The following is a 25,970-nucleotide window of genomic DNA, read 5'->3' on the forward strand; positions in this document are numbered from 1 at the left end:
GAATAATATTATTATGCTTTTTTTTTTTTATTTGGGCAAGTTACCACAACACCATTATCCCGTAGTTTTTATGATCAAAGATACAACTATGTTGGTGTCCCTTGTCAATTTTACAATGTATCTTTTAAATGCAACCGCCTACTCCCAAACTGTCATTTGAAGTAAAACACATAGCCAAGTATTATTCTCCACAAATTTTTTATTGTGCATGAAAAAAAGAAAACAAATAAAATTAGACATGCTACGTATCTGGCAATAGAACTTAACCAAAAACTCCATTCTATGCATCCAAAAAGATGGAAAATATACCAAATCAAATCATTTTTCAACCAAAAAAATAATGTCAAAGCAATAACTCCAAGGCCAATAATAAATAACACGTTATCTCCTCCGATTCCGTAACATGGTTGGTTGACAAACGGCCGTTCAGAAATTAACTGAAAAGTGTAAAATGAAAAGTGCGAAATGAAAAGCGCAAAATGAAAAGCGCAAAATGAAAAGCGCGAAATTAAAAGCGCAAAATGAAAAGCGCGAATCAACACTCACCAAAATTCTGCTAACACGAAATTAGCAGAAGGAGCCCAAAGGGTGGCGCTAAAGAGCTGAAAAACAACATAGTACGTCACTACGTTCGTATTTGTTGGCCGAAAATTCCTTGCCTATTTGTATGCAAGATGATTTTGGGCCGACGCCCTTTGAACAAAAGTCCACGGTTTTGTTGGCCAACAATCCGATCGTGTGTGCGAGGCTTTAGTTAAAATTTTCCCATCACATTCTATTCCAATTACAGTGGCCACCAGATTTGTTAGAGAGAGCAAATCTCCATGATTGCAACACAGATGGCAGTAAAAACCTAAAAGGGGTTCTACACCCTCACTACTGTATCCAAAACTTTAAAAAAAAAAATTTTCTGCATATACAGAAAAGTATACTTAGCCTAATAAAAAGAAAACTGATGCAGCCACAGCATCTTAGGACTGATAAGCTTTTATAGCTAAACTGTTACCTAATCATAAATAGATGTCTTAATCTGGATTCATTGCAACATTAAAGTGTACTCAAAAAAAAAAAAAAAAAAGTTTAATATATATTGGATTGTACCAGTCCTACTTTTGTAGGGTTTTATTTTCACCTGGTGATTGTGCCATTAACATGTTCCCTGTCATAGGATAACAATGCTCACATACTGAAGTGTATCAGAAGTTTCTCTAAGGGATAACTATTATTTATTTTTTTTTTTTATTTGCATATCAAGGCTAGTTAGTAAAGAGTTATTATACTCACCTCTCTGGCAGCCTTGCCTCCTATCTTTCCTCTATTCCATACTGATGGAGGCTACAGCACTGTTATAGAGCAAAGGTAGGAGACAAGGACTGTCATAGAGGTGAGTATAACAGATTTTATTTTACTAAAGGAACTTTAACCTTGATTTTTTTAGGCAACTAAGAAGGTCACTTTAAATAAATGTCAGTATGCAGATATATAGAGGGCTTCACTTTCAACAGTTAGCGGCAACAACATCAAATCATCAGCAAGTAAGCATGTTAATAAGCAGGATAAGTGATGCTGTGAGGTCTGTTCATTCTGCACCTGTCTGATGGAGGTTCTGGACAAAGAGCTCATTTTGCATATTAAACATTATTTTAACTTTAGAAGCCATACAAAATCAGACATTGATTGACATAACGACAAGCTTTTAGCTGTGCTGAAAATACATCTCTTTCCCTCCTACAGACAGAACAGCTCAAGCAGGAGAGGCAGGCAGCCAAACCTGCTAACTATTAATTAATGCTTCAGGGAAGGCAGTCATATTCTGTGTACTCCCACACATTAACTTCTGCATGCCTGCAGGAAAGCTTTTTAAAACTGAACCTTATATTGTGTATAATAAAAAATCCTGTATTTATCTTCCCCTGACCAATTATACTTCGCCTCCCAGAACTTAGAAACAGCCTCCCTGTGCTCCAAACCCAAGAAATACCCACCCGTACCCTCTATTCACCCTTCCTAACCTCCCCTCTAACCCTGGTTAAATGCACCAGTTTATTGTTGTCTGTACACACTGCTGTATTTATGCACCTGAACAATCAGAGCTGTTAAATTATGTTTCTCCTATTGAGTTTTGTATCAAAATTACAACTCTCTGTATTGTTAAAAATGTAAGCTCTATTACTGTAATCTACGTTTAATTCCAAAAAAGAGCAAGAAAAATCCTGTACAGCCAATACTGACTGTGTTTAACCCCTAGGCGCCGACCGTACGCAAATATGCGGCCTCTCAGCCGCCGGGCCTTGGTGCCAAGGGGCTACATATTTGCATGCATTAGCACCGATTGAACTGTGCCGAGAGCACCAACCCTGCAGTTACACGAAAAACTCCTAATCACTTCTGACGATTGGGAGTTTTCCCATCGTTTGACCGCCATGACAACCAATCAAGGCAGTCACATGGTCACAATTCCCGCCCCACCTCCCAGAATGCCACACCCCTTAAAGGGCAGCAGGAGCCAGCACCAAGGGATTCATTAATGCTGGGACCCAGAAAATCACTGCTGGGTCACTAGCTGCCTATCTAGATAGGTGAACTTGTTTATTACATGTATTTTTATAATGCCAACAATTTGTGCAGCACTGTACAATCATATTAGTCTCTGCCCTCAAGGAGATTACAATCTAAGGCCCCTGCCTCACATACATTTACTAGGGTCAATTTAGACTGAAGCCAATTTAGTATGTCTTTAGTGTGGGAGTTGGTGCGTGTGTGCGATATGGCTTGATCAGTAGAAGTGGAACATTGGTACTTAGAGGTTTAACCCAGAGGCAGACCTCCTTCAAAGTGAATGGACAGACAGTGAATGAGATTGGTAGACTGGACCTTGTTCTAGCCTTGGGCTGCTGCCTCTCTATTGGTCTCAAAATAAGACACACAGTGGATTTTCAGCTATAGGGTGATTGTTGAGGAGCACCCAGTACAAAAAGTCCATGACACTAAAAGAGTTTGAATACAAATCTGTATTGATCAAGAGAAGGCAAGCTATTTTGAGGGAAATGCCTTCCACTTCCTCATGACTAGTGTACAGAAAGAGCTGTAGAAAGCTCCCCTCAAGGTGCCATTAAACCCATTGACAATATATATATATATATATATATATATATATATATATATATATATATATATATATATATATATATATATATATATGTTGTACCATTCCTCATACATTCCTAATACACATCTGTTAGAGCTGTCCCCTTTGCCTCTTTGTTTGTGCAGCTTGATTTTGAAGCAAAATCTTTAAGCATAAGAGTGTGTGTGTTGGGGGGGGGGGGGGCTTGCTGGAGCAAGGGACAGGGTGCAATCATGGGACATGTAGTCCCAAGGTATGTGGCTTCTGACTATTAAATCACTTGAACAGTCCACACTCTCCAACCAGAAGTTCTTCTTCTCTTTTAGACAACATTTTCACAAGACAGGAAATTGATGTTATCTCCCTAAGAGAGCCTCAAAAGGCATTAATTATTCCCAACTCTATCCAAAAAATTTTTTAAAAAATGGAGTATAGATACAGTTTAATTGGAACAACTGGCTTGTTTGATCCAACAGCTCCAGGAGTGAGACTGCTAGAGACTATGTTCCAGCCAACAATGCTAATCATAATACCCAGTCATAGGTATAATATCAGAAAATATGTCAGATTTGGACCTAAAATCAAAGCAGAGTAAACTACACGTTCTGCATCCTAAACAAATGTTGTCTGAGTATACATGGAAGATAGTATGTAACCTTGAAAACAATGTGATTATTGTTGCAATTAAGCTAATTTGTTGAAAAATCAGACATTGAAATTGTTGACAGATTAGGTTCTAAGCAGAGACCATCTGGCTATCTGAGTCTCTTTTATTGATTACATGGTACAACAACATTCATATTAAACTGTCATGAGAGACCTATTGTGGCTGCCAGTGATTACATTATAGGCGTACCTGTAGATACAAGATAAAAAATGAAGTTTACTATGACCAGATCAGTTAGTAAATGGTTATATAGAAGACGTTGATACATGGATTTTCAGGGGGAACTGACAGTGTAGGGGAGAAAAAGCAAAGTTGCATAGGTCAGGAATTATAATATAATAAATAACTATAAATAATTATAACAAATACTAATACAATAATAATACATTTTATTCAATAATGTAATCAAATCAAAAACACTGAAATTTGCTCAGTTGCAGAATTGTCACTGTCATCACTTTCAGTGTTTGATGACGAATTTCCCCACGATTCACTATCGCTCAATTCTGCAAGTGATTCTAATTCACTATCGCTGTTTTCTAGCTGATCTAAAACCATGTTTGACATAAAGAGACGCTTTTTGGATGCCATGGACATTCTCAAGTTTTCAGGCAGAAAGTATAGTATATATAATATAAAACTGCAGGCAGGGCACTGGACAAAATACTAGGGACTCAAGGGAGGTGAAATGATTTGATACAGTAATGTATTCTTACAGATTACAGTTTATTGTATAGGTTCTGTATTTTTCACTTTTTTTAATTTGCCGCTGGGGTCCGCCCCATGCGTTGCGATGCTCGCAGGGAACAGAGACAAACACAGTGATGAATCGGGTGGAGGACACAGCCTGCGGATACAGCGGGAGGACATCGCAGGATCCTGGGGACAAGGTAAGTAATTTTACCAGGATACTGCGATGCAATCCCGAGTGTGGCTTGGGGTTACCGCTTTTTGTAATGAAAATTCACCCCAAGCCACACTCTAGAATACCACCAGGGAGGTTAATAAATAAAGCTCTTTGTGGATAAGGTCTTGGGGCTCATGCAAATGGGTGCTGTGGTCTGTACAGTGTGAATCAGTGGTTCATTTATGTGGCTTGAGCCACCTGGAGCTGTGCAAATACAGCTGCAGGTCCTCATTTGACAGGTTTGGGGATGTAGGTGTACAGACAGTGTGCATTTGGGGGCCACTCACCTGCACCTGTACACTTGTCAAATTAGGGCCTGCGGCTGTGTTTGTACAGGTGCTGCATCCCTACAGAATGACAAGTGGCTCCACCCCAAACTCCTCCTTCCCACAGCCAGAGTACCTGTGTGAATGAGCCCTTAGTTATACTTTTCTAACCATTTTTTTAACATCCCTGTTGGGAGAGGGGGGGACATGCTTCGGTGAAATATTATTATGACAGACTTAACTAAAAAACAGATCTCTCCAGAGGCCTGCTGCCACTACTTAGAGGATTCCATCTTTGTCTGATCTTCTCTCTGAGCTCTTGGGCTCCAGTCGTTTGGCCAAACTGCAATGATGTAACTCCCACGCAACGCATGCGTGCAGTAGTCATGGTCACAGCACAGCTCTCTCAATGGATGGTATGCCATCCATTGAGAGCACAGTGCACATGCGCTGGTGCTTTCATTGGCTACTACGTTTATACACTGTACCTACAGGTAAGCCCTATTATAGGCTTACCTGTAGATACAAGATACAAAATGGAGTTTACTATGACCAGATCAGTTAGTAAATGGTTATATAGAAGAAGTTGATACATAGATTTGCAGGGGGAACTGACAGTGTAGGGGAGAAGAAGCAAAGTTGCATAGGTCAGGAAGCAGTCTGGGGGAGAGGAGCGGAAAATCCAGTTACATAAAGCCCACTACACTGCACTGGGACAAGAAAACAGGCAGCTATGGAACTGGTGTAACAGTAAATTCTTCACCCCATTGGAACCCATTGGAATACAGTTGATCAGCTCCAGGATCAGAGAGATAGGATAGATGAGATGGGGGAACTACAAGGAGAGCAACAACGTTACAGAACTAACAAACTCACCTAGCAGAGCTAACATTAGAGCCAGAGCTGAGGGAGGGGTACACAGTGAGGGGGATTAGTGAGGGACGACAATTGTGTCTCTCTCTTCCTCCAGCAGCTGAAAACTGGCAGCAGGGAGAGGGGAGAGACCAGCTTTCAGCTGCTGGAGGAGGAGAGACACGATTGTCGCCCCTCACCAATCCCCCTCCCTTTTTGGCCCCCTGTGTGCTCGGACCCCTTACAAGAGGACTAGTGGTCCCCCCCTATCAGCGGCCCTGACAGTCGCCTATAGAAGTCAATAGCTGTATGCACCTAAACGTGTGTATACACATGTATCTGGATAAACATGTGTATACGTACAGCTGTGGACGTAGAAATTTGCATCCAGAATTATACGACTGCATGTATTTGCTAGAGATGCTGCCGCGGTTCGAGTCGCACGTAAGTTTGATTGGAACATCTGGTGTTCACCCGTTCACAGAATTCTTAACATTATGGGGCACTTGTGCCAAATTTGCACGCCGTGGAACGCCCCATAATGCACTGCGAGATCACAGTGCATTGATATCTGATAACTGGCCAAAGCATGCACCTGACCTGCATGCTTTGGCCAATCACAGTGCACTCTGCTATGAGAGCCATAATTGGCCAAAGGCAGGGTACTCCTACCCTTTCACTCAAAAAAGTGTGCAAAGTAAAAACTACAAAAGACAGTTTTTTGACAACCCCTTTATTAAAAAGGAAATTAAAAAAAAGTCCATCCATCTTCAATGACGCCGCCCGATGGACCCAAAAAATAGAAGGAAATAAAAAATATTCTCTGCCTGGATGTGTAGCGCCCCGCCGACTGCTGTCTTTTCGTTGTGACAGCTGTTATATAGGCAAAGGAGGGGCCACCCAGTGACGTAACCGAGTGACCCTGCCCATTTTGACCTCATCTGCCTCAAAGGGGGCGGGGTCATACGGGTACATCACCGGGTGGCCCCGTCCTTGCCTATATAACAGCTGTCACAACGAAAAGACAGCAGTCGGCGGGACGCCTCCCATGGAGGCAACGTATTTTCGTATTTTTTTTCTATTTTTCGAGTCTGTCTGGTGGTGTGATTGACGATGGATGTACATCACGGGACACTTTTTTTTTTTAATAAAGGAATTGTCAAAAACTGTCTCTTGTGGGTTTTACTTTTTGACACTTTTTTTTGGTAAATAGGTAGGGGTACAATGTACCCGATACCCATTCACATGGGGGGGCGGAATCTGGGGTGCCCCCTTGTTAAAGGGGGCTTCCAGATTCTGATAAGCCCTTTGCCCACAGACCCCCACAACCACTGGGCAATGGTTGTGGGGATGAGGCCCTTGTTCCCATGCACGACATTTAAAGGAATATTTCATTTTTATTGTTTCACTTTAAGAATTCTTAAAATCACTGCTCCTTAAAAAAACAGCCTTTTTAAGAACTTTTTTTTCATTGATACATGTCCCCTGGGGCAGTACACGGGTCCCCATACACTTTTTAACTTGCAAATAAGCCTTTAAAATTAGCACTTTTGATTTTTCATGTTCGTGTCCCATAGACTTCAATAGGGTTTGCATGTTCGCACAAATTTTTTACCTGTTTGCATGTTCTGGTGCAAACCGAACTGGGGGTGTTTGGCCCATCCCTAGTATTTGCGTTGACACATGTATAGCCACGTATATCCATTGGATTCTTTTGGCAGCCATATGCAGCACCTATGGGCTATCTGTTGGCAAAATAAAACTGAACTTATGATATATGGACAGACACGGCTGCGTGCATGAGCCCCTATACCTGTTTTTACTACATGAACATATGGACATGTACAAAGTTTAAAAATTGTAAACAAGTAAAGAAAAAATAAAGTAAATGGATAAAGCCGAAACCCAGGAAAAGAGCTCAATATTCAACTGAACTACAATGTTGTGCATATATGGCAGCTTTCGTCAGAGGATTTATAATTATGTACATTTGGTCCTAAGATATGCAGATCACTGCCAGACATCAGAGCCATGTAGGTGACCAAACCTTTCTATACAGCAGCTAGGTAATACAGCCATGTCACCCTCTTGTTCCAGCTTGTGATTAAACAATACAGGAGCAGATGCAAACTGATAAACTACCATAATCTCTCTGCTCATCCCTCCTGTCAACATATGTCTTTTTCTTTTCAAAGCCTATGGCGTGCATAACACACCCAAAAACTTCACCCGGTGCATAAAAAATGTGCACACACATAAAGAGTGCTCACAAAAAAGTGCAACGGGTACACAAGACGTGCCAATTCCCTGATCCCCCAGGGCGTTAGGCTCCAGACGGGGACAAAGGTACTTTACAATGGTCTATCTGGCCGAAACCAGACAGACCCCATTCTCTGGAAGGTCTGCCGAGGCAGAACCCACCCAAGTACTAGGTAGGGCTCCCCCGAAGGGAGACCCCATGGGTTAGGGCGGACGAAGCCAAAAGGCCATGACCACCCCTTCCCAAGACTTTCAGGGCTGGCCCGAGGACCCGTCCTTACTCATCACACAGTGACAAACGTGAACAAGACGTGACAAACACAGGATTTCAATCAAAAAAGAAAGAAAATAAATAAAAAGTGGGGAAGGGATAGTGGAGAGGAGAGTGAAAAAGGTGGCCATTGTGTAAAACAATGACCAGGCCCTCCGGCCAGGAATAAAAAATTCCTCTGGTCCTAGCCAAAAGGCCCGGCCCAAGAGGCAGGTGCTAAAAAAGCATGTTTTTTATGGTGCAGTGATCGTGGTGCCTCAAATCAAAGTGACTGCCACTCACAGTGATTTTATGGCACCCCTGGACTGCCACTCCAGGGGCACTACTCCATAGGCTTTCAAAGACCAACCCTGGTCCCCAGACCACAGCAGACCCCACCCCAGGCAGGAAGGCATGGAGTTCTGGAAGCTTGGTGAGAGCCCTTTACCATCAGGCTTCACCGTCGTTCCGTCCCTCCTACCTAATTACATTCGGGAAATACTGGCCGCTCCCCCCGGTGGGAGAAAGGGGAGCCAGCGCTCTCTCCCGAATAACTGTCCAGAGCTAGATCTGCCCCAATCCAGGCCAGAAGGCCAGGGTCCCGACCCTCCGGCTCAGACCCCGTGGTTCTCCATCCCCATCAGAAGGCTTCCCTTTCGGCTACAAACCGCTCCAGGTCACCTTTACTCCAGTAGGTTTTGCATAGCAACCGCCATCCCATCTCTATCTCGCCATAGATCAGGGACGGAAGCAAGCGCCACCTCCTGGAAACTGATAAGAACAGATACTACACTTGATCTTAGCCAAAAGGTCAACATATGTCTTGTCATCCTGTAGCTGCCACACAGCTGATTGGCTTTTAGTTCTGATCTTCCCTCTCCTAGTCTGCTGCTGTACAGGGGATTGCAAGAGACTCACAGAAAGTCAAATCCAGGTGCTTGCGCTAGATGAATTTACAAATGCTTTTAATAGTATTTTACTGACAACATACCTACATTATTTGGGAACAATATTTGGGGATGTGTAAATAAGGTTTGCATAGCAATTCACACTGCAAAATGCACACATTTGCATAGCAATTCACACAAAATGAATGTACTTGCACTTTTACTGGGTGAATTGCTATGCAAAGTTTTTTATGAGTGCACCCCTAAGTGTTTTCCTTATGGTTCAGCCTTTAAAGAAATAGTATGATATAGAAATAGTTATGTTAGTGATAACATAACACTTAATACTGTTCTCTAAATATTAAATTGCAAAATACCTTGGAGAAACTGTTACATGCTATGATATCTTACAATGTACAGTACATTAATTATAAGTCAAGAGCAATTAACTTTACTCAGTTAGTAGATGATTAACCCGGTTAGAGTAGATGATTAACTCATCCTTTGGGAGAACATTAAAAGTCATAGAGTATTTGTTTAACCAGAATGCACTTTTTTATAAACTCAGCCATGTACAGTATATATGTGAAGTAAATCTCTCTCACTAATTAGCAAGTCCACATTAAAGGCACTGTTAATGGGAAATAAACCTGTACTATTCCAGCGATTGATTGTTACTCCAGGAGAGCTAAAATGAGCCTTTGTATGGAGGCTAATTGTTGATGTATCTAATCAAGCATTCCTCATTGCATTACATGGAACCTAGCTTCCCTAACCTTAGTTAACACATATCACTAAGCCTATTTAAAGTGACCTTGTTGTCAAAGAAAAAAGTTAAACAAAGGCAACCTTTTAAAAGAAGAAGCTTAATACTTACCTTTCCAGTGGGTAGTGTGTTCTTTTGGGTGCCACTTTGATAGTGTCTATCCTGTTGAACGCTGTCATTTCTCCTGCCAGCCATTACTTTACTACTGTGTCCTCCAGTGACATGCAAAGGAATCACAGAGCCCAGCGAGGTGCAAGCAGTAGTGCCCAAAGCTTACGGTGGACAATTTAGTGAGCTTAAGCTTATAGAAATCCTACTACAGTATGTAAGGCTAGTTTTGTTGTATAAGGCTAACCATACACAGTAGAATTTTTTATGTTCAGCCAGCTCCGTGGGCTGAACGGGAGAAATCAATCACTTCACCCATCAACTCTAAACAACATGAGTGGAGGAATCTCTCCTGCCAGCTATTGTATTCTGGCAACCTCTCCTCCTGCAGCTGTCAGAATACCTAAACAGCAACTGCATCTGATTGGCTGCAGTCACTTTTCAGCTGATAATTCCTTGTCCAGCTTCTACGATTTTTCAGATTCAAAGTTTGTCAAGTCAGGTGGTGCTGTTAGGACCAACACCTGCATTCAGTTGTGATCGGATAAAATGTGAGAATACAGAATACTTGATTACTCCCAAAGGGAAATTGGGAAATGTATTATCAGCATAACTCTGGGACACTACTAAGCTAATGCAATTAGAATAGAACATAGAAACATAGCTATGGTAGAGTGTATATACAGAGATTAGAAACTCTGGTGGATTTTTCTTATTGGTGTTTGTTGCAATTTAAACTGTTTATTTCCTATCATCTATTAGTGATCACACAGGGAGTAGGAGGAATACCAGTGGTGGTGCAAACAGCAGTAAAAATCTTACACAGGTCTTATACCTTCCCTACTTACTAAATAAAAGGCCATGTATTAATATTTGTATCCCAGTTAAAGAACTTCCCTTCACTTCATGCCTGTGTGACCTCACAGGATATGAGAGGGAGTCTTCCCAGCTGGGACACACACAACAATTAAAGCTGATAGAGTTTTAAAAACAAGCTGGCCATACAGGGGCTGGTCAAATTTTGATCAACGTGTAGGCTCTAATACTTGTGTTTTCAGTTTTGTTGATGGGATACTGTATGTTGGAAATTTTTTCATGGAGATCAGCTGCAAATGCTGATCAGCTATTCCAACAATGGCTGATTCTACTGTCAGAATACAAGGTCCAAGCAGGAGGGGATTCCTCCATCCACTTCCTTTGTAAATCTGTTAATTTTGTTAAAAAAAAAAAAATCATGTATGGTCAGCTTTATTTAGTTTTTTCCTTTCAAGTGTCAATGATGTGACCCCTCCATATGGGAAAACAATAAAAAAGAGGGTGGATAAATTAAGCAGTTGTATGGTTATTTAGTTCAATTTGTACAAGGATCCCTATGTACTCCTACTTTACACACGTTTGATTGGAGCAGCTAAAATACTCATGTAAAAAATTATTTGCCTTACAGATGTATTTCAATGCAACATTAACAGATTCATCCAAGTTACTGAAACCACTGCTGGTTTTCTCCTTTATAATATGTGGAATAATATGTGGCCTCACTCGTATAACTCAGTACAAGAATCATCCCATTGATGTTTACAGTGGATTCCTGTTGGGAGGTGGAATAGCCATCTATCTAGTAAGTAGAATTGGCCTTTCACATACCTTTTGCTAACATAACCCAACACATGCTCAGAAACAGACAGCCTAATCATCTATCATCTATTATAACATGCACCATTTTACCACAATTGTCATCTACTGGATTTCATGCAGCATTAATCAGCCACGTGTACAGGTTTTATGTGTCCTATTTTAACAGCCATGCATGCAGGTGTCTGTGTGTCATTTATCAGCCACGTGTATAGGTTTTTATGTGTCCCATTTTATCAGCCATGTGTACAGGCTTTTATGTGTCATTTATTATCCACATGCACAGGCTTTTAAGTGCATTTATTATGCACATGTACAGTACACATTTTTATGTGTAATTTGTCAGCCATATTTACAGTATTATATGTGTCATTTATCACCCACATGTACGTGTTTTATGGGTCATTTATGCACAGGCTATTATGAGTCATTTATCAGCCACATATACAAGCTTTTATATGTGTTATTTTATCAGCCACATGTTCTTCTTTGAATCTTGTTTTTCATAAGTGTGTGTGTAAAAGCATAACTCCACTCTTGTTGAGAAAAAACATTCCCCTCTGGGTGATCTATGTACAATACAAGGATTTTAACAAACTTTGTTGCAGATTCCTACATTTGGGTTGTCCGTGTACATGTGGAGAGTGGTTTCATAATTATAAATCATCTGCTGCACTTTCAGGGCTCTAATGAGGAAAATTGCCGGGTCTGCATCCCTTTAAACGTGATTTCTTATGAAGTCTTATGAATTTTTTGTTGCAGGGGATGCCTGAATTCTGACTTCTATCTTAGTGCAGACTTCTGGGAAAATCAGTGAGCCAATCACACAAGCAGGAAACTATGTTTCTGGGTGGTGGTCTGTACGCATTCTGTGTACAGAACACCTCCAGTCTGGCTGCATCTATTTTAACTGTGGGAAGCTGAAAATGCTGTCTGTTCACTTCCTGGATTTACACAGACACACGGAGGCACACCTCCAGATCTGCAGATCTCATTGGCCCTCTTACGACTCACCCCCTCCCTTCCTGGCAAACTCTCATGAGAGTTAGAGAGAGAGCTGTGCATGATGTCATAAGCCTTGGCTAATGACCAGACAAGAAACAGGAAGTGGGCTGTATAAGGTATTTACTGGCATAGAAAAAAATATTTTACTATCCAAAGGTAAAACAACAAGGGTAGAAGATTTAATAGATGGAAAGATGAAAAAAAATGACTCAAGGTACGCTTTAAAGTGTATCTAAATGCATTTTTAAAGAGTATAGACAGGTTAGTACCTCTGTAAGATTGTTATTGTGGTATGTGTCCCCACTGAGGAGATTCACCTCTTCTATTTAGCCCAGTTATTACAGTCATCAGGACTAAAGGTTAAAAAAATCCAAAATTGTATCACTGGAACAGAAACTAAAGGGGAAATCTCCCAACTGGGAGAGCTGTTTCTATGACAACTATATAAGAAGAGTAGATTTCACTTACTTTGGTGAGCTCTCCTTTTACTTCCTTCATCTTGAGACAAAAAGTCAAGGGTATCCTCCTAGATGGGACACAGACAGCAAAAAAAAAAAAAAAAAAAAAAAAAACTTAACATAGGTTATAACTATTCCATATACAAAAAGGTTGGACTAGATATGCTTTCAAATACAACTATTGCAGTAAATATTAAAATGAAAATTTCCAGCTGCCTATATTTAGTGCCAGTAAATGCAATGTTTTTTTTTTCTCATTTATATTAAATGCACATTTAAATAATACATATTTAAGCACACAAAGCTTTCCAGAGAAAGTTACAGGTGAAGGCATTTTAGGCAATCTATTATACTGCTGGTTGCTTTCTTTTAGTTATATAACGTAAACCTCCTTTTAAGAAAAACAAACTCTTACTGAAATCAGCATATTCCTTGATTAATGAAAACACCTACATGCCACTATTATAATTTGCCTTTAATTATTCTTTTTTAATGTCTTACAGCCTGTTTAATGTTATCATGTGTTCCCAATCTCTGCGCACTCCTCTTGCAGCCTACCGGCATAATTGTTCTGCTGTTGATCAGTCTGTCTCCCTCCCTTATGAAGAGGAGCTGCGGTGATCCATAAATACCAGCCATCCTGACATATCACTGATCAGCATGCTATGGAAATTAGCTTAAAGCAAATCAGCAGCACCTAGCAGATAACTGGATATGAGCACTCCATACATAGCCGCACAGTGTATGCATAGCTTCCAACTGTCCCTGATTTCGAGGAACTGTCCCTGATTTGGAATAAAGTCCCTCTGTCCCTCTTTCCTCCTCATTTGTCCCTCATTTGGTCTGATCTATATAGTCGTATATAAAATGCACCACCTATCTTTTAAAAAAGTATTTTCCACTGCTAAATCTTTCATCCAATTTCTGAATTGCTGCATTTGAAAATTCCAAAAACTAGTATAAAGGAATAGTAGTGGTAAAAAAGCACCTGTGGGTTCAACCAATAATGTTTTTTTTGGTACAGTTCTCCTTTAAGGGGGTGTTGCAAGGGGTGTGTCCTATTCCTACATACTTTTGCTAATAGGTGTCCCTCATTCCCATCTCAGAAAGTTGGGAGGTATAGTGTATGCAAAGTTGCAGCTGCACACAAATTTCCTGGCTGCTAATTTCAGCATTTTTAGGTCAGTCTGGAAGTATGAATGGCAGTTCTTCATCACATAGGGGTCGGAGAGATGACCTGTGGTGGTAGAATTATGTCAATAGACCGCAGCAAGTGTGTTTAAAGAGGAAGCTTGTAGCATAATAATGTAGAGTAGGTATGAACAAGACAGCCCAGAGTTCAGCCCGAGCTGGGTTTGGTGGGCTTTAAAGAAGTTCAGATGCTGGACCCAAACCCCACTGCAATCAATGGGAGCCGAATCTGTCAAATCAAAAATGCCCATTTTCTGAGCTAAGATATAAAAAGGAGAATACCATCCAAGTAGGTCATATGAGTTGCCACCATCCCTGGTATAAGAAGAAGAAAAACTGACCCTCAAAAGATAGGTGGGACTTTAAAGGCAATGAAGTAGTAAAAAACAATTTTATTGATACAAATATACAAAAATACAAATAGAAAAAAGTCTGATACAGTTCACTCAATACACAATAGATAAAAAATGAATATACTGATGTGGGATTCAAATGTATATTCGTGTAGTCTTCCACCTGGGCCTACGCGTTTCGGGACTACCTATAGAGTCCCTTCATCAGGGGCAACTTGTAGGAGCTAATAGGCAAAAGGTTGTCAAAAAATAGCGTTAAATGACAGCTGTCCTTTTAGAGGTGTGTGGAGAATAGTGCGCTCTGGATAACAAGGAGACTTTAACAAATAATACATGACTGGCTCTTGAAATGTGATTAATGCACCCCAGCAGCACTTCAGAAGAGGGAAGCACACTCTATCGGAAAAACAAAGCAGAGAAGAAGGCGCTTCTAAGTGAAGTAAGAAAACACTTGAATGACAAAGAACGACAAGGGTTTAAAAACACACACACATACAAGATGGAAGTGAAAAACAGGCATATCAAAGAATCCATAACGTCCAGCGGGATGCCCTCTGAGAGTAAAGACAGCTGCAGGTGGATGTTCCAGATAACCGGAAGTGACGCCAGAGTGGCCGGGACATGTCTTGGAGCATGCCCAGTCGCTGGTTTGAAGAAGGAGCAACTGGGCATGCTCTGAAACATCGCCCGCCCACTCTGACATCACTTCCAGTTACCTGGATTCCATGTTGGTCCTGACAGCACGGCTCTCCATCTTTGATCAGAGACACAGTGTTTACCACCGCTGGATGGCTGGAACATCCACCTGCAGCTGTCTTTACTCCCAGGAGGCATCCCGCTGGACGTTATGGATTCATTGATATGCCTGTTTTTCACTTCTATCTTGTAAGTGTTTTTAACCCTTCCTTGTCATGTCATTAAAGTGTTTTATTACTAAACTTAGAAGCTCCTTCTTCTCTGCTTTGTTTGTCCTTTTAAAGGTAAACCCTCTCAACAGATTGAAATCGGTCTTCAATGTAAATTGCACTCAGTACAATCATCTCATATAAAGTCCTTCCACCAACTACTTTTAGGCCTATGTCTGCAAATAGGTCATTTGACATATCCAATGGGCTGTGTGTCAGACAGAAAAACTATTATTTGAGGGTCATATGGTTGTTGATGGAAGAGTTAGAAGCCTACATGTGTGGTTAAGTAGAAGGAGGAAATGAAAGTATAAACAATACCATTATGACTCCATAACTGAATATAGGTTAGTAGCATACTTTTCAGGATGTTTTTGCAACAGACCTGTGTGTAATTGTTTTTATTATCGTATATCTTTATACTCTAGGGCCTTTATGCTGTTGGAAACTTTCAGCCCAGCGAAGACAACATCCCACAGAAGCCTCCTCCACCACTCAGAGAGCCATTAAGGTCTTTAACAGACATTAGCCAAGACACCAGTAGGATACTACCAGGAAAAAATGGCAGCAGCAGTGATGGTATTTCATCTCACCCCTCTGAAAATATCTTGAACAGAAACAATAGAGAATCAAGCTCGCTTACCAATATAAAGAGAGCAAGTACTGATGTAGAAGTAATAACTCCTCGAAGCCCCATGGGCAAAGAAAATATGGTCACATTTAGCAATACTCTTCCCAGAGTTCATACTCCTTCATTGGAAGATCCAGCTAGGAGAAATGCTACAATCCATGCTTCAATGGATTCAGCTCGGTCAAAGCAACTTCTTTCTCAATGGAAGACTAAAAATGAAAGTCGGAAGCTGTCTTTGCAGGTAATTGAGACAGAATCTGGTCTTTCTCCACAAAGAGTGATAGAAATGAGATCAAGCTCTGAGCCTGTTAGGGTTGGTGTTAATGGAGACCATATTGGCCCGGGCAACCCATACATTAAATTACAGCCTGGCAGTGTGCCAGGTTGTAACAATACAGGTATTCCTGGTGGGCCCAGAGTGTCTATACAATCACGTCCTGGGTCATCTCAGTTGGTGCATATCCCAGAGGAAACCCATGAGAATATCATATCCACGTCACCTAAATGCAGTTCGGCTAGATCAAAGTGGCTCAAGGTGGCAGAGAAAAGTGTTTCCTGTAGAAGTAATAGTCAACCAAGGATTATGCAGGTCATAGCTATGTCAAAACAGCAAGGAATGCTGCAGGGTAGCCCCAAAGGGTCAGAAGGAAGTACAGTTAGTTGCACTGGATCCATCAGATACAAGGCCCTGACAGAACATGAACCCACAAATATAGTACGGATTGAGGCCCATCCTGAAAATAACAGGCCGATTATCCAGATGCCATTAGAAGGAGAAGGGAGTGGATCCTGGAAATGGAAAGCTCCTGAAAAAGGAACGTTGCGTCAAGCTTATGAGCTTAATGACCTCAACAGAGACTCAGAAAGCTGTGAGTCATTAAAAGACACTTTTGGGACTACAGAAAGAAAACGAAGCAACATTGATAATGACCACCTCCTTCATGGAATAACCACGATACGGGTGACACCAGTAGAGGGCAGTGAAATTGGCTCAGAGACTGTATCTATTTCATCAAGCCGTGACTCTACTCTAAGAAGAAAGACTAACATTATCTTAATCCCAGAGAGGAGTAACAGTCCCGAAAGCACTCGGAATATCTTCTACAAAGGAACATCACCAACACGTACCTACAAAGAATGAAAACAATATTCTGTTTCCATTGGTTTCTACCAGAAACAGTTTTACTTTCATACAGCTTGTGCTCTTATTAGTTTGGAAATGAAGCAGAAAACAACCTTAAATGTGCCAAAATTAGACATGGTCAGTTGGTTTGCAGTTTTATTTACCAGTATGGACAATTGAACATTACAAACTTGTGCAGAATGGAACTGAATAAAAGCACAATGCAAAGAATTCTAACCAATGCGAATAACACAAAAAAAGGCATCATACAATCAGTTTCTTTAAGCAAAAGTGACTGAAAGAAAAAAAAGAGATACTGTTAGGAACAAAACAATGGAACAAAGGAACTTAGACACTTTATTTGATGAATGTGCCAACTCCGACATTTCCTCCTCCTTAATCTATGAAATTATGGGTTCCACCTAAAAAAAAATTAGGAAAAATGTATTTAATGTAAAATATTTACATTTGCAGATTATGCACATATGAAGAGGTGATGCTTGGTCCAAATCTAAACAACATATCTGCACAAGCACATAATACTTTATGATGTAGTAGTTTTTTCAACAGTCCAGTTGCTTCTGCTAGGACAACGGTGACTGCCCTTGTACAGATTATAAAATTCAGCTCTGTTATTGTGAAATAATTGCACTTGACTTGCCAGAATTTAGTGCAGATCTGTCCTCACAGTCTACTTTGACAAAGTGTGGGTGTAATTCACTTACAATGATATAACTGTTTAATTTTGTTAGTTAGTACTTCTGTAATTTGCTCATTATTTTGTTCTAACTAAAAGTGCAGATTGTACTAAAGAAAAGGTGCTCAAGTGGTGGGGGCATCCTTGATTAGTGGATGTCTCGTCCACCTTTTCATGATTGTTCTTTTTTCATAATTCCATTAACACTGAACAGGGTTTAATGTGTGTTAGAGTAGATATGGCTACAGGTCTACTGGGTACTAAAAATTATGTACAACACTGCCGGACCAAAAAAAGAAATGTGAAGATGTGATTTTATTTTCCGTACAAAGTTTTTATTGAGAAATATGGCATGATATATAACGAAAATGGTGGCACAGCCATTATGATCAGAGGATTATAGGAAACATACAGAAGTTTTAATGAAGAATAGTTTTTAATCCATAGAATATATGAGACTGGAGCAACTTTATAGGATGGCTGTATGAGTTTAGTGGTTTGGATCATATTTAGATCCCAATGGAAAGTCAAATGAGATATGTTTTTAACAGAATGAAGAAATATTTTATCTAATAAGATTTTCATTTTTTTTAATCTGTTTGTGTTTCAATCAACTTGTTACATAGACTACATTTGTATTGTGGATGCCTCTTGATAAGGCATCTTTGGCACTTTCAAAAATTTTAATATTTACTGATGTCATAGTTGGAAATATATAACCAGCAAACCTGTGCCAAAGCAGTGTGAATTGTTCAACACACTTTTCTCTTTCTTACCACCAAGTATTGCATACAAAGCGGCTTTTTAAAGGATCAATTAGGAGGGCTAAAATACATATAAGAAGTACATTTTTTTCTTCCAATAAATTAAAATAACCAACATTTCCTCTTCTTCTCAAAGAAATCTTCTATACCCAGTCCACTGTCTCGTCTATAAGGTCCACAAGTGTGGTTGAGGCATACAAAAAATCCCCATGGTCTCCGATAGTTGGAAAAGCAGTTCCTAAAGCAATATAATGCTCAGTTTGGTGTGTATTGCTAGAGAGTTTTTTTATTCTTGGGAGAGTGCATGTGATCAGCACAGGGTCAATCAGCACTGTCCAGGCAGAGGGTCAGGGGTCCTGCATTCCCATAGGACAATCGAGGGAGAATGAAAACTCCTCCTACAAGCTTTAACCAGACACTTATAGAAGTTACTAGACTGCTCTAACTGCTGATGAGAAAATATATTTAGCAGTTTATATTTACTAAAATAATTGCATTTCCATGTTCTGTGTATTGTGGGAGATTAGAGTGAATGCAGGGTCCTGGGTTTAGTAACACTTTAGATTGTCAAGTACAAATAGATCCACAGTAAGTAGTACAACCAGTATGTTTACCATTGAAATTGCTATTTGGCTGTCTCAGACCACTGAAATTAACTGCAAAAGTAGTGGAAATGTTTGCATTGTATTTTTTGATAGAATTAGCATTCTAGTTAGTTAGAATTATTTTAGGTCTTTCCCTTTTACTTTATCAATCAACTTAAAGTGCATGTAAACCCAAAATCTATTTTTTAGCATGACTTACTGTATACAGTTTTCAATTTGTGAATCTACTGCAAAGTTTCTTGTCTAGAGATCCTCCCATCATCAGCTCCTCCTGTTGCAAACCAACAGCATTAAGCTACATACTCCCAATCAGCAGCAGCAAGCTCAGCCTGCTGTGCATAGCCCATCAATTGGTTGTCTAGCTGATAGCCTTAGATTTAGGGTTTATATAAACTTTAAAATTCAATCTACTTAATAGCTAATAATACCATTTACAGATATATGTGTGTGGAAAGACCCATGTTGATAAATTGAGATAGTTGACATGTATGCAGGCAGCAATATTCTTCTATCAAGTTGTTGCAAGTCAGCTCTGTAAATTCAGAAAACAACACCTACAAAAATGCAAACTTTACTTCAGATAGCTTAAAGTGGAACTAAAGGCAGGAACACTCATGTATGCTCCAACAGTCTGACACCATAAGGTCTCTTGCTGGAGCTGGCATCTTATTCCCAGCTTCTTCTGGGTACCAGTTTTTGGCCATCTTGATTGGCCTGTGTGGGATGATGTCACTCATGTGGTTGTAAACATTCTATGGTGGACATGCTACAGAGAATTGTGAACAGGCAGGTAAGGGTATTGTATAGGAGAAGAGACACTGCATGTCTCTTATGCAAAAAAGAGCCTGCCTATTCACAATTATTTATTATTAGCTTTTAGGTCCCCCTAAGTTCTAATAGGTCCCCAAGTCTAGCAACAGACAGATAGATATATCTCTGAGAATGACAAACAGGGAAATATTTGTCAATCCTTGCACAGTTGCCTGAGTGTCAAAACCCACTGCAATACCTGCAAGATGGTGACAGTGGCCGAGTTGGTGTGCTTTGATGCTCTTTATAGAAGAGGATAACATTGGGGCTACTCTTAAAGAGATTTTTCTACAGGAAATTTCCCCTGCATGATAAAGAGCACCTTTTCATCGTTACCCAAGTGGCCTATAAAAGACAGCTAATTGCAATTGATGCTCAAAATCACTTGTAAATTTTGGCCATTTATACATTTTCATATTTTTCTGCAAATGTTAAAGCCTAGCTTCAGCCTAGCTTAATCCAGAGCTCTTTTTAGTTTTGGATAGTATGAGGAAATGTTTAAAATGTCTACTTGGTTTTATCGTTATGTGACCACACCTCCTTACTTCCTGTCCCAGTGACAACCGTACAAGAAATATGGGATGCATTTTTTTTACCAGGACAGGAAGGCATGAAAAGCAATAAAAACATTGTCAGAAGTTTTAACTCTTCCCTACTCTACTTAAATTGTGTTTGTGTTTTTTGTCGGTGCCCCTACTGGAGATATTCATCCACGCTTCTTGTATGGATGGAATGTAAAAGAAAATCTCACCAGCAGGGGCACCAAGTAAAAATCTGACAGAGCTTCTATTCCTTTCTCTAAAAGCTAGGTTTTGCTTGAAGTTAGACTTTAAGAAAGGCTCTTTTACATAAAGCAACATGTAATTTAAATTTACTAACCTCTTAAGTGAGGTTCAAAACTTTCACACACAGGTTGGAAAAAAATCCCATTGGTGCCATCTTAACACTAACAAAAAATCTATCCTCACTCCTCTATACTTATTTGTCAAGTTCCCTTTTCTCATCAATGCTTTACACTAACATTTTTTATGGAAAACTAACAGTTAAATATTATAACATTTCACAGATATGAAATCTTAGTACAGGTATGTGACTTTTTTCTACTCAAACTTTCCAAAGTCTTAAACAAGATTTCTGATTGTTTCAGTAATCCCTGAAACTGTGCTCTTTACATGGACTTTGTTCGTGTAAGTCATTTTATACTTAAAGTGCCAAAACTGACTTCTTTTTTTATTTTGTAGAGTATAAAATATAATAATAGTATATTGTAAAACACCGATTTAAAAGGATATCACATGTTTGAAATAAACATCTGCATGAATATTTGATAATGATACAAAAAAAAATGCCTTTTGTAAATGTGACATTTGTTTACATTATACTAATACCTTAATTTCAAAACAATCAAGTACCAGATGACATCTTTTTAAATTTCTAATTTTCTTACTTGCTAAAATGGGCACTCATTTCTTTGTGAGGCTGTGCTTTATTGAATAAAGACTATAAAATACAACTATGTTTTTTTCAAAAAGAAGAAAACCTGGATGTAAAGTAATGTGTTTAATAAAATGTTATGCAAATGTTTTCAAGACCGAAAAATTTGTAAATTGCTATAAATGTATTTTATCTAAGTAAAAATCAATGCTACTGTGTGAGTTATTGTGTAAAACATCACAAAAAATAAAGATACAATCTCCAATGTATTTTCGTGCTCCGATCTGTAAAATTACAAGAAAAAAAGCTTTCGTTTTATAAGAAACATTTACCAATATCCATAGTTAAGGGGAAACCATAATAGTATTTGGGGAAATTCTATTTTTACGTTTTTAAACTCGTATTCTAGATTGTATAATCAGCTCTTAAAATTACCATTTGCCTTTTCACATTAGGCAAGTGGAAATAGGCTGAGGGCGAGGGTGGAGCCACATCGGATGGGGGGTATTGGACGCCGCACAGGGCCTTCCTAATGATGGGGCACCTGCACTATCCCTGTCCCGTTGCATCTTGGCAAAGTCAATTGGGTCAGCAGGCAGCTCAGCAGTGCGTGGGGAGGCTGCCTGTAACACTCCCCTGTCATCCAATCAAGTTAGGCTGTCCCTCTGGGATCTTCAATATCTCCCGAAGCAGCCGAAGTTGGTGGGCGGGGCCAGGGGTGTAGCTGCCTCCTCCACTCCTCCCAAAGACTTGTTCACTCAAACTGAGTAGGAGAGACCACAGCAGCCACAGGAGTGTTCATATGCAGCAATGCTTAAAGTGACTGAGCACATTGTCACGGCATACAACCCTAACCTGCCGCTATTTCACCCTATAGTACCCAATCCTGCAACCATACTGCCCTATACTACCCAAACCTGCCTCTATACTGCCTTTTACTACCCAAACCTGCCACTATTTCACCCTATAGTACCCAATCCTGCAACCATACTGCCCTATACTACCCGAACCTGCCTCTATACTGCCTTTTACTACCCAAACCTGCCACTATACCGCCCTATACTACCCAAATCTGCCACTATACCACCCTATACTACCCAAACCTGCCACTATACCACCCTATACTACCCAAACCTGTCACTATACCGCCCTATACTACCCAAACCTGTCACTATACTGCCCTATACTACCCAAACCTGCCACTATACTACCTAAACCTGCCAAACAGTGTCTATAGTAGCCAATCATATTTAATCCTTATTTTAACAACACATAGAGCAAATCATACCGATCACCCTAGCAGCGCTTATCACCTATAAGAGAAAAGGCTTTTAAACCTCCACCTCCCAGTGACAGAAGTATACAGTAAAATAATATAAATCGATAAAGTCCTCATTAAAACAAAGCTAAAAAGTCCATAAAACATTGCTTATTGTCCACTTGAGTAATCAGAGTCACCAATGTGCATTATATGTGCCACAATCCGCTCATGCCACCTCAATCTCCACAAGTAATTACTTGATGATGCATTCATCTCTGGTTAGCACTCCCCATTGGGCTGGTCTCCAATTGTGCTAAAACTCCCTGGGGCCCCGGCTCCTGGCTCAAGCAGACATTTAATTCTCCAGGCTGAACATGGCACTTCACACACGTTACACAGCACGGACCTCAGGAAGGGGCAGGTACAGCACCGAGCGACGGGGAGGCAGACCAGTTTGTTATCAGCTACATTTGAATGTGGAAAATCAAGTGAAAGACTGCAGCATATATGCCAATTTTATTTTCCCTATAGTTCCACTTTAAATACCCCAATAAAAACAACATTATTAAAAGTAAAGCTATTGAAAATAGTTTATATATGAATACGGAGATGGGTGAACTACAACATGCAAATTATATCATCAGTGTCATCTGCCATTGGTGAGGCAATTAGAGGTCACCTAGAAGTCTGACAGTCTGTACAATGTTTTGAAAGGATGGGAACACCACACCAGCTTGCATAGTCATTTGAAAGATTTTATTTTTCAACAGCCAAGGACTATACAAGCTGTTGTTGCACTCTCATCTTTTCAAAACTTTAGTAAACTTGTCTGGGTGTGCAGCAAGACCCCAGAGTTGCTGGTGAGCAGCCTTTAGAACTGCAAATCACCCATTATGTTATTATGTTATAATGCATCTCCATAAGGTTCAATGTTCCTACAAATGGAAGGTCTGCACAATGTGTGAGGTCAGACAGATGACAGGCCAGTAATTCCCTCTGACACTCAAGCTAAAGGGTCAAGCTCAGGCAAAGTCAGTAAGGTCCTGTTCATGTATCGTGTAGCGAGTCCCTGCTTGCGATTTTAACTCACACAAGTTTGCATATGTCATGCATAGGGCAGCCCAATCACGCAATTTTACACACACATTTTGCGGTTATTCTCATGCATGTTGTCGTGCGACAATTGTGGCACGACAGGCTGAATGGCATCCAAACACGTTTTGTGTGTTTTGTCATGACTTGGAATCACAAGCAGAATGCTGATTCTGCCTCCTAATCAACCAAATGTGAATGGGGCCTTTAGCTTGAGCTGCTAGGGCCCTGTTTATCAATGCAAAAAAATAAAAGAACGAGTTAAATAAATTGTTGCTGCAGCCCTTCAATCAGCCATTTAAGCAATAAGTGATGGTTCATTATATTTTTAATTGCATAAGCTGTAAGAGAATCTGATGGAACAGATGGCAACCAAGATGGGAAAATGTATTTTTATCTCTCAAGATCTATTCCAAGAAAACAGCATTTACAGACTCCTGGGTCAGGGCCACATGGCCTGGAGCATACCAGCAATGGGCATAAATATGAACAACTCCTGTTCCTTTTGTTTTCAGTGCAATATTTTGTAATTTTTCCAGATATACAGTACAGTGCAAAAGTTTTAGACAGGTGTGAAGAAATGTTGTAAAGTAAGGCTTAATGTACACGGGCAATACAGTAGCAGAAGAGAAAAAAAGCAACTCCTGCGCACAGGTGGATCACCATATGTAGTAGGCTGAGCACTGGCCTTGCTGCCTTCAAGGATGGGGATCCTAGTGAAAACCGAAATATAAAAAAGACAAAAGCGCACCAGCCTAGTGCATTAACTTTTAAAACATTTATTTGATAAAAAATAGTAAAGGAAATAACTCACAGGCAATTGGTGGAGGAGGCACAACATAAAATCGCACCGGTATATAGTCTGCGATTTGGAATGAGCGGGACCTTCCAGGGGTTGTGGAGGAACGCACAGACGCTGCAATCCGCTAACGCTTTTCGAGGGGAATGTCCCCTCTTCCTCAGAGCTATGCAGTGCCCACGACCCCTGGAAGGTCCCGCTCATTCCAAATCGTAGACTGTATACCAGTGCGATTTTATGTTGTGCCTCCTCCACCAATCGCCTGTGAGTTATTTCCTTTACTATTTTTTATCAAATAAATGTTTTAAAAGTTAATGCACTAGGCTGGTGCGCTTTTGTCTTTTTTATATTTCGGTTAATGTACACGGGACCTTTTACAACCTCCCCTGAACGATTTAAAGTGGAGTTCCACTCAAAAATGGAACTTCCACTTATCTGGTCCCCCCCCCCCTCCGGTGTCACATTTGGCACCTTTCAGGGGGGAGGGGGAGAAGATACCTGTCTAATACAAGTATTTACTCCCACTTCCGACAGAATCTGCGATGATCTACGTCATGTCCGGCCTCTCCTCAGTCCTCACACTGTCTTCTGGGAGACACACAGGTCCCAGAAGACAGCAGGGACCAGTCAGGATGTGCAGCGCGACTTGCGCATGCACAGTAGGGAACCAGGCTGTGAAGCTGCAAGGTTTCACTTCCTGACTCCCTTACTGAAGATGCCGACACCCCCACCTGGGAGCCGAGGGACAGGTCGGCTTCGGGTGAGGACATTGTGGGCGCCCTGGACAGGTAAGTGTGCTTATTTTAAAAGTCAGCAGCTGCAGTATTTATAGCTGCTGACTTTTAATTGTTTTTTTTTTTTTTGGCGGAACTCCGCTTTAACTTGACAGGTAGTAACCAATGTTTAAAAACTTCTGTTTTGCCACGTTTACATGCCACGTTTAGCTGCGTTTGTGTTTAGATGCGTTTTTTTTTCCCAGATAGTCAAAAATTAAAAACATCTGTAAACGAAACACAGCTAAACACCACGTTTACAAGCTGTTACAAGCATTTGGCATTTCAAATGCCTCTGAACATCTGCCTAGAAATGACTGTAAACGACCCCGTGTACATGTACTGATA

General features: G+C 40.3%; 1 protein-coding gene across 1 annotated transcript in view; it reads left to right on the forward strand.

The window, feature by feature from the left end:
- Positions 1 to 21,942, forward strand: part of PLPPR4 (phospholipid phosphatase related 4) — a 227,179-nt gene extending 205,237 nt beyond the window's left edge. Inside the window, exons 6-7 of the mRNA XM_073593104.1 lie at positions 11,534 to 11,707; positions 16,062 to 21,942. Coding sequence (XP_073449205.1) covers positions 11,534 to 11,707; positions 16,062 to 17,405 — 1,518 coding nt within the window. The 3' untranslated portion in view covers positions 17,406 to 21,942. The remainder of the gene's footprint in view (positions 1 to 11,533; positions 11,708 to 16,061) is intronic.
- The last annotated feature ends 4,028 nt before the right edge of the window (positions 21,943 to 25,970 follow it).

Source organism: Aquarana catesbeiana, linkage group LG07 (genome assembly GCF_042186555.1).
Source record: "Aquarana catesbeiana isolate 2022-GZ linkage group LG07, ASM4218655v1, whole genome shotgun sequence".
NCBI lineage: Eukaryota > Metazoa > Chordata > Amphibia > Anura > Ranidae > Aquarana > Aquarana catesbeiana.